The sequence below is a fragment of the Vipera ursinii genome (genome assembly GCF_947247035.1).
Source record: "Vipera ursinii genome assembly, chromosome: 5".
In the NCBI taxonomy this organism is placed as follows: Eukaryota; Metazoa; Chordata; class Lepidosauria; order Squamata; family Viperidae; genus Vipera; species Vipera ursinii.
In genome coordinates, this window is record NC_139518.1 from 32,902,769 (window position 1) to 32,917,998 (window position 15,230).

Here is a 15,230-nt window from a genome sequence, read left to right on the forward strand (position 1 = left end):
TTGCTCCATTGGCTTGTAAAATCAGATTTCCGTTCACTATTAAGCTATGTAAAAAAAGTAATATTGGATAATTTGAAGAAAAACACCTGGAATGTGTAGGAAATTACTCTCCCCTTAGTTTTGCAGAGGGGAGAAAGACATATCGTTAATTATTTATTTTATTTTCTTGCTATTCTCATGTTTCTATCATTGTACTATATGTAATAGTTGCTTTAACCATGGAAATAGCTACCTTGCTTCTACATCTTACTTTTCCAAATCAGAAGAAGTAGACTTTAATTAATTCTGTTTTGTTTGAATTTCACAGTAGCAGGAAATAAACTAGAATTCTTTCTAGTACTGCCCTTTATATATAACTCCCTAAGATAAATTAGAAAATTGGAAGTTTAATTTTATGAATTGGCTAGTGTGCACACAATAAAAATCAATAGCATTGCCATTATCCAGACTATAACTTAAGCATCTGTCTCTTTTTAAAATTTTGAATCGTATAATCACTGGATACTCTTTTTAAATCAGTTGCACAGTTTTTATGTTTATGACTTGACCTAAGTGGATATCCAATGTGAATGCCAGAGCTGCTAGTTTGGCAGCATATGGTGGGCGATTTAAGACTGATTAAATTTGCAAGTTCCTGCTGGTGAAGAGTGCACATGAGAGTCTCATAGATCATAAAAATTGAGCACTGCAAGCCCTCAGTGGAGATCAGTGATGAAAGAGGAGGAGGCGAAGGGAGTGTTTGCAGTGAAGAAGTTTGCATAGTTATGGAAGAGGTGTCCTCAGAGTGCAGAGTGACCGTGTGCCATTAGTTTTGCTGGGGATATTACTCTCCATTTACCTCATAATCCACTAAATAAATGGGACTCAATGACCCCTATCTTGTGGGTGGGTTAGTTATCAGGGTTAGCTTGGCAATGTTCCCTTCTTGCAATGCTAATCACATGTCCTCTTCTAGGCATAAATTGTGGGATGATGCACACTGGCTTCAGATCTTTTGCAGAATGAATCCATTCTTATTGAAAATACTATATTGTAGGTATTTTATATACTAAATAGCCTCTGTTTGAGCCTGGCATTCTGATTTACATACTTATAGCATTCTAGCATATATTCTCCTCACTTATATACTCAGATATGAGCACGGCTTGAGTAGCTCATAAGAAGCCTACATATAAGTGATAGGAGCAAAATATCTCCAAGCATACAGATATTAATTCAGCAGACAGATAGCTGAAAGGTATATGTTGATAGATAAAACTGGAATGAATGGCCAGTTATTATTCTAGCCTAACTAACTACTCAGAGCTGTCAGAATAGAATGCTTACTGCCAGGAGCATAAAGAAAATAGTTTAAGGGCAAAGTACAGTAACTTGATAAAATGTGATATTGAAGAACAATATATATGTAATTTCACATATTTTTGCTTTATTACAAAGGATTTGTCTTTCAGTTGTTTTGGAGATTACTCCTCTAGAAAATGTAGTTTTTCTGTAAATGAGAACGATACCATTTACAACATCAATGTTAAAATGATAATTTTCATTTATCTTGATGACTTATTTTGTTAATTTATTTTTCATGAAATTTGATTCTGGTAATTTCTAAAGCAGAGAATAACATCACTGATAATAAAAAATCAGATAAAAATAAAATGCCAAGGTTAAAATCAATTCAGAACCATGTAAAACAATACCATGGTATTAAACAATCCAGAATATACCAGCAATTTAAAAAATCACCCAAATATTATTTCTTTCTATTTATGTGTCATACTGTCTATCGTTGAGTTATGTTAGCATATAGGAGAGATACTTATTTGATCAAACATATTAATCTAAATGAGGTCAAGGTAATTAATATTGGTCAAGGTAATTAATATTAATCTATCTTGAAAGCCTAATGTAAAACCCTCTCTTTGTAAATGATAGTGAATAATTTGGTCTCTTGGGCTATCCAAACAAAGAGCAATTGATTGACATTATAAAATAATCTCCCTGTAAAATCCTTTGGAAAAGGGAACTTAGGTTAAAGACTCCACATTTTCAAAAGCTGTAGAAAATTAGTGTCTTTTTCTAAAACCTCTATGTTCACTTCAGATTGCTATGGAATTGAAAAAGGGCCTCCCTATAAACTGAGGGTATAATTTAAGTTGTTTTGCCTTTTTATAGCTAAATGTAGCTCACTGTTTATATCCCCCTTAGAAAGGATATTGTTTTTAAATTACCATTTCAGTCCTATTACTCAAAACCTCTGCTTCTAATGCTTTCTGACAGTTATCAGCATAATGAAGCATAATGAAATGATGGGCAATCTACAGTGAAACTCAGCATGGATTCCACGAGTGCTTGAGTGACTCAGTTGTGAAAATGTGAATGGCCCTTACCTTGTTTCCAAGGTCAAGAGCTCTAGACAGAAGTCTAAATATTACGTGCAAATGGACCCAAGGAATTTTCATTAAGCCATTGTGTATAAAAAAACCCAAGCAGAGTATTTTTCTTTAATTTTTGCAAAAGATCCAGCTTTGTTTTATTTAACATACTTTTTACATCCAATTTCAGAAGTCTGCTTACACAATGTTGAGATCACTGGTGGGCATACAAGAACTATAAGTAATCAAGCTTATTACAAGAAGAGCCTTGAAAGGATATTGACTATCTTTTCTTTATGTAGCTTCCTGTGATATTTCCCATTTCCCATTAATTCTAAACATACAAACCAAAGCTTGCAGTGGGTTTATCTGTAATTTAATTCACTGTGAGTAGACAAAGTAAATTAGATAGAATTAGTATGTTTTAAAATCTGAGCAGGATTTGAATTTCCCAGTGATTTCCCCCGCCCCCTCTAGTTAGCTTTTTTTGTAAGCTTGATTTTATGTAACAAGAACTGGTACATTTTTTCTAGCTCTGGATGCTATTGTGTAATTTCTGGTCATAATATTGGTGCTCCTTTCTCCCAACAACCAACCAATAAAATCCATAAGATTTCATTTGCAGCAAGCTCTTGCATGGCTTTCACCATTTACATGTTTTATTTTATAGTGTTTTAGGGAGTAAAGGTTACACCTCTTCTGTAGGTCATATGCACAATAAGAAAAAATTCCTTCAAAAAAATTAGAAACTTACAAGTGACAAGATCATGCCTATATAATTTCCTTGGCAACAATACAGAAATGCTTTATTGCTTTCTGAGATTTACTTATTAATTTATTATTTTTGGCCACCCCCTGCCCAAGTATCAACCAATGTAACCCTGCATACCTTCTGAGCAGAGTCTTTCTTGGTACAGATTCCTATTCATGTTTATTGTTTTCTCAGCTTTTCTGTTGCTTTTCTCCAATAATCAAGATTCTGCTTCTACTGGTGATATCCAGTCATCATTCATGTGTATAAAGCAAAAACATCAGCAAAGGTTCTCTCTCCTTGGACTTATACTTCTGCACACTTTTCTATTTTTCCTGAAACTTTCAACTTCTGTATCTTGGATATGGATGGCAATGTTTTGGCTTTTTGAGAATTTAAACTTCAAATTTAAGTTTAGTATCAATATATGTAACCCTAGGCTCTTGCTGCTGTTTCCAAATGCTAGATCATTTTGTAATTAATGTTTTCTTAATCATGATTTAATTATATAAGACTAACCAGTTGCTTCTAGATGCAATTTAAGGAGCACCTCCTAAAGCCTTTCATGGCAAGTCCTAGGTATGTGAGAGATGGCCTAGCTCTTATAGTTTCTACACATCCTTTATGATTAGGACAGTGTGTCCATTCTCCAGGTCTTCTTGATTTCACAGTGTCATCTAAGGGGATACAGGAAATAGGCCTTCTGTATCAGTGATCAATATGGCCTCTCATCCCCCCCCCCCTTTAAAATAACATTGAAAACTGGTCTTTTCTCCTAGCTCTTAGGTAAGAGTGGGACTTCCAGCATCTGATCAAATTGGCTTTGTAGATTGATCATTTGATTTACAATATTGCTGGTTTTCACATACTATGGAAAGTACTTGATGGTTGATATTTTAAGTGACTTCTACACTTAGTGTACCCAGTTATGTCCCTTGTAAAAACATATAAAGCCATTGTTCAAGAATGAACAAACAGCTGTAAAGTAAGAGTAATCTTTAATGGGGGAAATTCACTCCCAATATTAGATGACCAAGAAGAAAAAAATAACTGCCACACATATAGTTTTTTTTCTTTCAAAGTCAAACTTGCATGGCCACACTGTTTGTTGTGGCTTATAACCTGTCTTTCATGACAGAAAAGAGGGAAAGAGATTAACATTGAAGTGCTGATGTGAAGGGCTTTAAGCTCTCAACCTTAAGACAGTATTGATACATTCTTGGCAGCTTAGAAAATATGTGATGATTGAAGCCATGGAAGAAAGAGTCCATAGTTCCCATTTATCCTGCAAGTGGAGTTGGACTTTCTTGCAGCACAGAGTTGAGATGAAGTCTTAAACAATTAGTCTAAGAAATTAATACATAAATTATAGAAGTGTGGGGTGGCTGATGAGATAGGGAACATATTGGAATACAATATAATAAAAGGGGGGGGAATAAGCAGATATAATGAAGTACAGCTGGGTCTCACTTAACAAGTTCCATTCCCCACCTGCATCAGATGTTGATGTTCCAGGGGATAGGGGCCACTTCAGAAAAGCTTGCTTCCTAGGTCCCATCAGATGGAATTCTTTGGCAGGTGGGATCTGCAGCATTCTTCTCCCAACAGACCTGAAGGAACAGGTAGATATAATGAGGAAGAGGCAGTCCCTCATTTCACTAGCCCCATATCATGTAGGGGTCTTAAGGTCAAAATTAGGACTTTGAATTGGACTTGGAAGCAAAATGGTAACCAATGAGCTCTTGAAGCAGAGATGTAACATTTGTCTTCTAGTGACATACATAACTATGTGCAACCACATTTTTCAGCAGTTGAAGCTTCCATTAACTTCACGGGCAGCGTCATGGAGAGTGTATTATAATAGTCCACAATAAATGAAAGATTCAAATACTGATTTATCATCTAGTCCTTGTCATAGCAGTATTGTAAATCTGAGCCCTCATTTCCCCTGCTGTACTACAATAATGATACTGAACAGGGTTTTTTTTGTTAGGTCTTCTTTATTTCTATTAATCAGTTTAAGTTTTCTCCCTCATAAGGCCTAGTCTGGAAAAAAACATTTTGTGCTGCCAGCTGGAGCTTTAGCTTTAGTTCTTTTAATTTTGCTTATGTTTAAAGTATACTCTAATAGTATATGATTCATAAAAGAGGACAGTTATTTAATGCCTAGCATCTTCAGAATTAAATTTCTCATAAGAAATATAGATCAGACTAATAGCTTCATTTATTTTTCTCTCTCTTTTTACTTCTATCTTTTCCCCCTTCAAGCAAATGATTTGCAGATATGGGAAATAATAGCACAATCTTTATCAAGCAAGTGTTACTAAGGTCAGCTAAATAAAAGAAGCTGCAAAATATCCTTGAAGTAGAGCATGATGTCATTTTTATTCGAGGTTAGAAATATATAATTGCAGATCACACCAAACAGTAGCTTTCTCTGTTGAACTCATAGATGGATATAGGAGAATATGGAATGCTGATGTGACTCAAGTTGAGAGACAAATAAGAAGGATTATGATACCATAATTGTTTTTTTAGGAACAATCTTTTAATACTACTAGTCTGGTTTTAAAATGCAAAATAAAGAGAAGGAGAAGGGAATCCTTACAAAAGTGCCTTACTTTAGATTATATGTTCATAGACTTTTTTGGGAAGTTTTTTTTTGGGGGGGGGATGCCCTTGATGTTGACTCCTGGCAACTACCTGGAAAAATCACTGTCTCCTTGCTGTGGTTGAGAAAGAGAGAGGGAGGGAGGGAGGGAGGGAGGGAGAGAGAGAGAGAGAGAGAGAGAGAGAGAGAGAGAGAGAGAGAGAGAGAGAGAGAGAGAGAGAGTGGCTGGCCCAAGATCACACAATTTGTTTTGTATCCAAGGTGGAATTAGAACTCACAGTCTCCCAGTTTCTGTCCTGGTGCCTTAATCACTACACCAAAGTGTTTCTACTTAGATTTTTATAGACTATAATTAATGTGATATTTTCATGACAGCAACTAAAACAGGTTTAGGTGTCTTCTTGTTCTGAACAAGTCAGTGTATCCAATAAATAAACATTCTGTGATTGAAGGGCGCTTTCCTCTTTGCCACATTTTCCCAGCTTGGGTCCCTAAAAAAAACTACTAAAATTTAAGAATTTTGCTAAATAGCATAGACTGAGTACAGAAGACTGAGGGAAAAGGGAATATTTGCATAAACCAGAAAAACAACAAACCTCTGTCACTTTCATCTTATTCTTATATGATGTGGCTGCTTTCTCTTCTCCCAAAACCTTGCAGCATAGCAGAACCATAATTCATTTGTATTCACTGGTTTCCAATGTGTTTTTTAGTGGCTAAGATACCTATCGAAAAGAAAATAGTGAATGAAGTGACTACCTTACATCTTTCTATTATGCTCACTGTTCTATGGGTCTCTTGCAACTAACACTTGAGCAGTTGGAGTAAGAGAAGTATACTGTCTGCAAAAACTTACATCTTTCTCTTCAGCTGATCCTGTGCTTGTGTTCAGCGATTTTATCTTCGTGTTTGTGTCTGTGTACACTATACATATTGTGTACCAAGTATACATGAAATGAATATAATAAAAATTTGTTAAAAAGATTGACAAAGAAAATGCCTGCAAAAAAGGTGTAAGAAGGAGGGGGTTTACAGATTTCATAACCCAGAAACCCTACTACGGACTTGGTAATGTAGGAGCCAAACAGATAGGTTGTGACTAATGCAAGTCTGAATAGTGCAATATTCTGTTTAAATAAAACTGATACCAGGTCATGTTTAATACAAGCCAAAATTCACTTACTGAGACACTTCAATGAGCATGTGCAGTTACTATTAGGCGTTTAGACATTAATTGTGTTAAAAAGAAGGCTCAAGAAAAACACAAAAAAGAAGAGAGTTATTTTGATGAAATAGAATATAGAAGATATTATGTTTTGGATACGGGTTTATCCTCCAGCTTGTCTTTTGTTCCCTTGATTTATTTATTTTAAATATTTATGGAATCTACCTAGAACAGGCATGTCAAACTTGCGTCGTCATGTGACATTGCACACGTATCACAACTTTTTCCCCATTGCCGGCAATGGGGTGGGTGTGGTTTCAGTATGATGCATCTGGCCTGTGGGCTGGCAGTTTGACATGCCTGATCTAGAAGATCTCACAGCAGGTTATAATGCATTAGAAAACAATAAAAGAAGTTAAAACCACGTAAAAAATAATTGAAGGATGGTCCAGGTCACATGTGTCAAACTTGCTGCGTCATATCGTGACGTATCGTGACGTATCATGATGTATTGTAACTTTTTTTGCATTGCTGCAGCTGTGGTGGGCATGGCCTCCATACGATGCAAGCAACCCGTGGGCCAGCAGTTTTGACACCCTTGGTCTAGGTAACAACCTTGTTACCACTTCCTGCATTACCTATGGCTTCTAAGCAGTCTTCAAGGGCAGACTTATTAAAAATAATTTAAAGTTGTAAATATATTCTTTTGCTATTATATTTCATTAGTAAGCACATATTTTTAAAATATAATATTTTTATTGAGCTGAATGGATTTTTTCCCATAAATATCACTTTGAATAGTGCAAATTCTCCACCATTTCCTGAGATTCATTATCAGCAGTAATCAAAACCTGTCTGCGTACCAAAACAAATGAACTCACCCCATTGGGAAGGAAAAAAAGGAATGAAATTTTAGTTCACCATTAACTTTGTCTTTCAAAGTCTACAGACTACCTCAAAACTGAGATGCTGAGGGATTAAAATACCCATCACTTTGGTTATTACTAAACTCAGTAGAAGACTGCTTTGAAAATAAGATTGCATCCTATATAGAACAACATTTCCATCTGGTCAAGTTGTAAAAAGCTTTAATTGAGGATAGCATCAAATCACACCCAAGGAATTTGCTCAGAATAACTTGCTCAGCAGATTATTCATGAAAATGTAGTCTGGGCAGACACTATTAATATCTTAGTCATAGTAATTGCTCAGAGGTCTTTCTAAACAACGTCTGTTCACTGATGTTTTTGAAGAGTGTTATTGTTTTGTTTCTTAAAGGGTAATGTGTGTCAGAAAAGATTTATTATCAACAAAAGGACAGGCTTGTTTGGTTTGTCAATTGTAAAAGCCTACTGGGATCTTTATTGCAGATTCTCTCAATAAAGGTGGTAGCTTGACAATATGTGAAGTGGGAAGTATTTCTTTTCCAGGTAGGCCTATTTCCTTCAAAAAGATATTGCACTCATTGACAACGTGCCACATTTCCTTGTTTCTTCCTTCTGAGAGAGAAGGAGAGAAAGAAATCCTAGAGCCGTGCTCTTACGACTTTTTTTAGCCCTTTGAGTTTGTCTGTGTGAACAATGCTCCAAGATTTACAAAAATGGATTTTAAGGATGACTGTGGCTTATTTTAATGCCACAAGGACACTCCCATATAGATTCTATTAAAATGAATAGATCATCCACAATAATACGTTTATGTATGCATGCTTGTATGTATGCATGAACATATGTATGTATATATGACATTTATATAGCTGCCCATCTTATACCAACTCTGGATGGCTCCCAATCAACAATTTAAAAAGTTTCAGCATTAAAACAATATAAAATCATTAAAAATATTAAAACCATAAACATTAAAAACAAAAACCTCGCACCAAGTTAAATGTCTGACATCTATCTTATTCTAGCATCCAAGTTTATAACTATGAAAAGTCTGTGTTAAAAAGGTAATCCCCAAGTTTTTTGATTTAGTGGACACATTTGGAATTTTAGGAACATATTGATACTTTCATAGAAAAATTGCCATGATAGGTGCAGCAATGGAACAAACACCTATTTGCCAGAAGGCAAACAAAACTTTAAGCCTCATCTACTCATTGTTTTATATTCCAAAAATGCTTCCGGCACCTGTGTATAGCCCAGTGATGTTGATGAAAGACTAGGTTATGCTTTAGGTTGGTACTGTGCTTTGTAGTATGCTAGTTTCCCATTTTTTAAAATTGCAATAATATTTTTTTTAAAAGGTAAGTCAAACAGTCAGTGAGCACCAAAGAAAATAGTGAGCACATTTTAGTCTTCAGGCCTCATATTGTGTTTGGGAGCTAAGATTTAGTGTAATATGCATGAGTTGTGATAGGTACCTGAAATAGTCCTCACTTCATTTCTTTTGTTTGGCCAGGAGAGATATTTTGGAATTTTTTCTTTTGTTGCTTAAGCTGTTTGCTGGCTATACCAAAGAAGATTTGTGTTACCTTTCTTTTTCTTTTGAATTAACATCCATGTAGACTAAATAGGGTTGAATTTGGTGATTTCCTCTCCACCACCTGAATGCAAGCATTCTGCAAGCATCAGTTTTCTCTGTTTTCTGCTTGACTGCTTCTCTGTTGGGGCTCTACTCTTCTCTGTCCCATGCACATTTATTGATTGGTGTACTTGATTCAGAGCAGCACATTTTCACACATAAAATTGAACTGAGTCCCTTCAAGAGCATCACTATGAACTGGACTGATGCTATGTTTTTAAACCCTAAAACTGTTGTAATTGATTTAACATGTACCCATTCTGAAATTGGGAGGAACCATTCAGTACAAGGAACTATTTGTTATCTGGCATCTTTGTAGGGATTTCTGTGTAGACGTTTACCCTTGCAACCCATCAAAAATAATTTATTAATCAGATGTGTATGTCATCTTTTCTCAAGGAGCTCAAGATGTAGCATTTCTGACAGCAAATATGCTTAAGAATTGAATGTCAAAGACAATTTACATAATTTCCAATTATAGGTAGAACAATCTCCTTTCATTAATGCTCACATAGATGCACAATGAAATGTTTTTTCGCAAACAGTACTACTGCTGTCTCATTTATATTTGCACATATTTCTCACTGCTACAATATTTTTTCTTTAGGCTCTCCATACACATATATACTTGCGCATGTATATTCCCACACAGACTGCTCACCTTTTCCCCATTAACAACATCTTTCCTCATTCCCAAATGTGTATCTCAGGTATAGATATCCTTCTACATCTTTCCAAAGGCCATCTTTACCAATCTAGTGCTTTAGTATATTAAATTAGAACCCAGTTATACATATGTGTGGTTTTTACAAAATGCAAGCTTACACATACCTGTAATATCAGACTCTTTGAAGCCATACAGACATTACCTGGAATATATTAACCCTCCAGTCCCCTTCTATGTTCCTCAACCCTCTCTCCACAAAAAATCCCAAATGAATTAATATAGAAATGCTAGTTAGAAAGGGGCTGGAAGATTAGAATAATGAGTACATAAAAGTGAGGGGTGAAAGTTGCATAAAGGTTTGCTTATTTTTACTTTTTTTGTTCAGTGACTAGTAAATACCAAGATTAGGAAGATGATCAAACAAGGGCCAGGATAAAATAACAGGGGGGGAAAAGCCATTTCATTCAAACACCTGCTCCTCATTTTAAGGGTATTATGATCTTGCTTTGGGCCTTAGTTCAACAATTCGCACATTCAGAAATTGGTTGCTGTGTTCTGTTTTTTTCCAGACTAAGATTTTTTTATTTTTATTTTAATTCCATTTATATCCCGCCCTTCTCCGAAGACTCAGGGCGGCTTACAAGCTTAGCAGTAGACTTCATTCTATGTGTATGCCTGCTTATTAGGGCTTTTGCACGCCCCCCCCCAAGCGGCATTATTACAAAGTCAGCTTAATTGCCCCCAACAATCTGGGTCCTCATTTTACCTACCTCGGAAGGATGGAAGGCTGAGTCAACCTTGAGCCTGGTGGGATGCGAAGCTGCACTAATTGCAGGCAGCTGGAGGCATTAGCCCACTGCTCCACCAAGGCTCTTGTACAAGATGTACAATATATGCATGTAGGCAGTGATAATCTATTCAAGTAACAATTTACAAGTATTTAAATGAACTGAATTTAAATGTAGTATTTATCCTAAGTGTATCTGTTTGTCCTGAACTCTCTACTCTTTGTGGAGATCAGCACATAGCATAATGTTCGAAGTGCCAATTGAATCCAAAGAAGTTACATAATCCTGTGTAGATAGTTCTCTAAAGAGGCTACCTATATGTTTATTTTATTTAGGTAATTAAAAAAGGATGCTTTTTTTTGCAGGCCCTCCATCTGCTCCTGAGAACTTGATTTCCAATGTCAATGAGACATCAGTGAATTTGGAATGGAGTGCCCCCCAGAACAAAGGTGGTCGTGAAGATGTCTCTTACAATGTGGTGTGTAAGAGATGTGGAGCTAGTGATCTGAACCGCTGCCGATCCTGTGGGAGTGGTGTTCACTTCAGCCCTCAGCAGAATGGTTTGAAGTCCACTAGGGTTTCCATTACTGACCTTTTGGCTCATACTAATTACACCTTTGAAATCTGGGCAGTGAATGGAGTATCCAAGCAAAATCCAAGCCAAGACCAAGCTGTGTCTGTCACTGTGACCACTAATCAAGCAGGTAAACGTTTTATTATACTTTAATTTTCCCATTCATTGGAGGTATCTCTGCCAATTCTCAGTCATCCAGGTCATGGTTGTCCCAATGGTGTTTTTTTTCAAGAGGCAACTGGACTTTGTTTTTCCTTGAAGAATTTCGCTTCTCATCCAAGAAGAGATGAACAGCAAAATGTCTTCAAGGGAAAACAAAGAAAGTCCAGTTGCCTCTTGAAAAAGCACTTTTGGAAGTAGTAACAATTTTGGAGGGAAGAGGGCACATTTGAAATTTTAATAGTATATTTTGGATTTGTTCTTGAAATTCTTACCCTAGAAGATTTATCTAATCACCAAATGGCTGAAACTGTGGGCATGGCTAGTCACAAAATTACCAATTTAGCAGAAGGCAGCTTGAGTCCCAAGTTGGTCTCTGCCATTGAAATACATATTTTTAGAATGTAAGATATTGCGGCAAATACAATTTGATGGGTTGCTTTCAAGGATGTATTGTTCTTACTTAATTTGTTCTGCTGACATAATCTTTAAATATCAAGAGGGATAGGAAGCTATGTGTTATAAATTGAGGGATGCAAGGAGAAGGCAGGCTTTTGCTGTGGATCAGATGTGGATCAGAACGCCAGTATTTATAAATTGTGTAAGAAAATAATGTTTTCCCCAGTGCAAATTCTCTGCATCCAGCAGTCAGAACACTTTTTGCTTTTTTTCTACTATCACCTAGCAATCATTTCAACAGGCTATAACAAAGAGAAGGAAAACACATTCTGTGATATACTTTAACACAATGTTAAAATTGTGAAATATATTCACAGTCATTGTGTCTCTTTGGCTGTATATACTTGACTGTGTATACTAATCTGTGAGGATATCAGGAGTCATATGATATAGAAAATATTACTTTTTACTGAAATGCATCCTATTCTTTCTTGGGCAGAACTTTGCAGCCTTCAGCCATAAATTTGCTTCTTTTTATATGTAAGATAAGTAAAGTAGATTCCAAGGAATAAAGTACAAAGATAAATTAGCTTCAGAGTATACTCAAATTTTGGCTTCTAAAAATTATATCCCCTCCAAACTATCACTGAAATTAAATCAGTGATTATCATTGTTCTAAAATAATATTATTTTGACCAGAATATAATTATATATGCTATAAATAATATAAAGATTAATTTCTGGGTAAATATTTCAGTAATTTGCTTTCATCAACCATATGTAGCATTTAAAAAACCAAGTTGGCTTCTAAATCAAAAGGTGGCAATCCAACACAAATGAAAAATTCTCAGTAATTATAGTAAAATATCTGACCTTTTATTTGCACCAACATTGTAATTATACAATTTGTAATACTATTTAGTTTTAATGAAGCAAAGCCCAACCATATAAGTATTTCCTAGGCAATTGCATAATGCATATGCCTTTAAGTGGAAACAATTTGATACTTTACTAATAATATTTATATTAATATTTGTAGGGTTGGAAGCAGAATAATAGGCTGCTTTAGCAAAATGATTATCACAGTGTTTGTTTCCACTGTAAATAAAAATATAGTACTATAGTCACAAAGATATAGATTGGTAATCATGGATATTTTCTATTTTATCAACTTGGTTAAATTTAAACACTGTAGTTGGCCTTCCAAGATTGTTCTTTATTTGTGAAGTGCAAAAAGTATGCTTCAAGAGATTCCTTCTATATAATGAACCCCTGGGACTCCTCCCTTCCTGCCTCAGAGGCATATTAGGAGTTTCAAGATTGCCTTAAATGATCTGGACCTGACAGAAGATGCATATTCCTGCTTATACAGTATGTGTGGGTTTGTATATGTGCTTCCAAATAAAACATTTGCAATCTTCTTTTTAGTATCAAGAAGTGCAGGCTTAAATAACAATATATAAATACCATTTTGTACTTAAAGTGAACATATGCATATGTTGCTTTCTTAATGATTTGTGTTTCTACACTTATAAATTCTATCTCAGTAAGACTATCAGATGCATCTTTGTTAGAAGATTGATATTTAAAATGATAGCTTGTCTTAATTCAACTTGATAAGGTTTTATTAAAAATATATGTGACACTCTGTAGGAACTGATATTAGTTTACATAGTATATAAATGTGGATAATACTTGATTATACTAGTGCTTCAACTAGCAATTTTTTTACAGTAAATTTACTATCCAACAGGTAAACTAATGACAGGTCGAATGGATTTGTCTCTAGTACATGCTTTTAGTAGCCAGATTGTATGCTTATGATTTATTACTTTGGATTAGATTTTCTAGTCTTAAAGATTTTAAAACTTTTTTCAGTTCTTTAACTTTGATGGGTTGGTTAAGCCTACGTTTTTTTTTGTCCTCCCTGAGATACAGGTAGTCCTTGACTTACAACCATTTATTTAGTGACTGTTCAAAATTACAACGGCAGTGAAAAAATTGACTTATGATGATTTTTCACACTTATGAGCATTGCAGGATCCCCATGCTTGACAATTGACTGATATTTATGACCGTTGCAGTGTCCTGAGATCAGGTGATCAGCTTTTGCAATCTTCTAATGAGCAAAGTCAATGGGGAAACTAGATTCACTTAACAACCCTATTACTAATTTAACAACTGCAGTGATTCACTTAACAAATGTGGCAAGAAAAATCGTAAAATGGGGCAAAATCCACATAACAAATTTCTTACTTAGCAACATAAATTTTGGGCAGAATTGTCCTGTTTTTTGGCAAGACATAATAAGACATTTTTAAGAATGTTTAGAAATATGTCAGATTAGTAAAACACAATGCAAGAATGGCAAACAATTCTCATATGTATTACATTAAAAGATTAGTTTCAATGAGGAATCAGTTGAAATATCCATATGAACATTAGACCATTTCAGGATATCCTAATCTTCTCACTTGTTTTGTTGTTACTCTGCATTCTTCTGAAGTTTGAATTTTTAAACACACACACAAACACACACACACAGAGACACACACAGAAACAGACACATATATTCAATGCTGCTAACATAGAATGTTCTTGCTTTGACAACATGTGGAGAGGCAGCATTTTTCTTTAACTTGTGTGTTACTCTTAGAGTTAGAATTAGATGATACTGGGAGGGGAGGAGGTAGAATGTGTATGGGAATTAGACACAACAATATCATAGTAGTGCATGATTCAAGGCTGTTTGAAATAAGTGATGATAAGAAATGGCGGGTTGGAGAACTGGAGGGAAAGTGCATTTCAAACTAATTGGAGAATGTGATTTATGACTGTTAATTAGAGGAGGGAATTGTGCTTTGATACTATGTGTTCAGGGGAAGGGAATTAAGATTTTGGCTTCGACTATGTACGTGCCAATGCCATGCTATATATATATTTTAAATGCTTGTTAACTATTTAGATTACCTTGCTAGGCCCCAAACGTGGGACAAATCTTTATTTCCTGTTTCAGCCTCACCGAAGGCCATCGACAGGCAGTAGTCACAACAGTGACAGCTCATATTTGTGTAAATTTTTTGGATTCCCTTTAATTCTTTGTTAGCAATCCAAAAAATTTACACACACACACACACACACACACACACACATATATATATGTATGTATATATGTATGTATGTATGTATATATATATATATATATATGTATATGTGTGTAT

At 35.2% G+C, this 15,230-nt stretch overlaps 1 protein-coding gene across 1 annotated transcript in view; it reads left to right on the top strand.

Annotated features, from left to right (window-relative positions):
• Window positions 1-15,230, top strand: part of EPHA4 (EPH receptor A4) — a gene marked incomplete at its 5' end in the record, with an annotated part of 172,782 nt that overhangs the window by 80,264 nt on the left and 77,288 nt on the right. Inside the window, one exon of the mRNA XM_083364988.1 lies at window positions 11,243-11,581. Within this exon, the coding sequence (XP_083221114.1) occupies window positions 11,243-11,581 (339 nt within the window). The remainder of the gene's footprint in view (window positions 1-11,242; window positions 11,582-15,230) is intronic.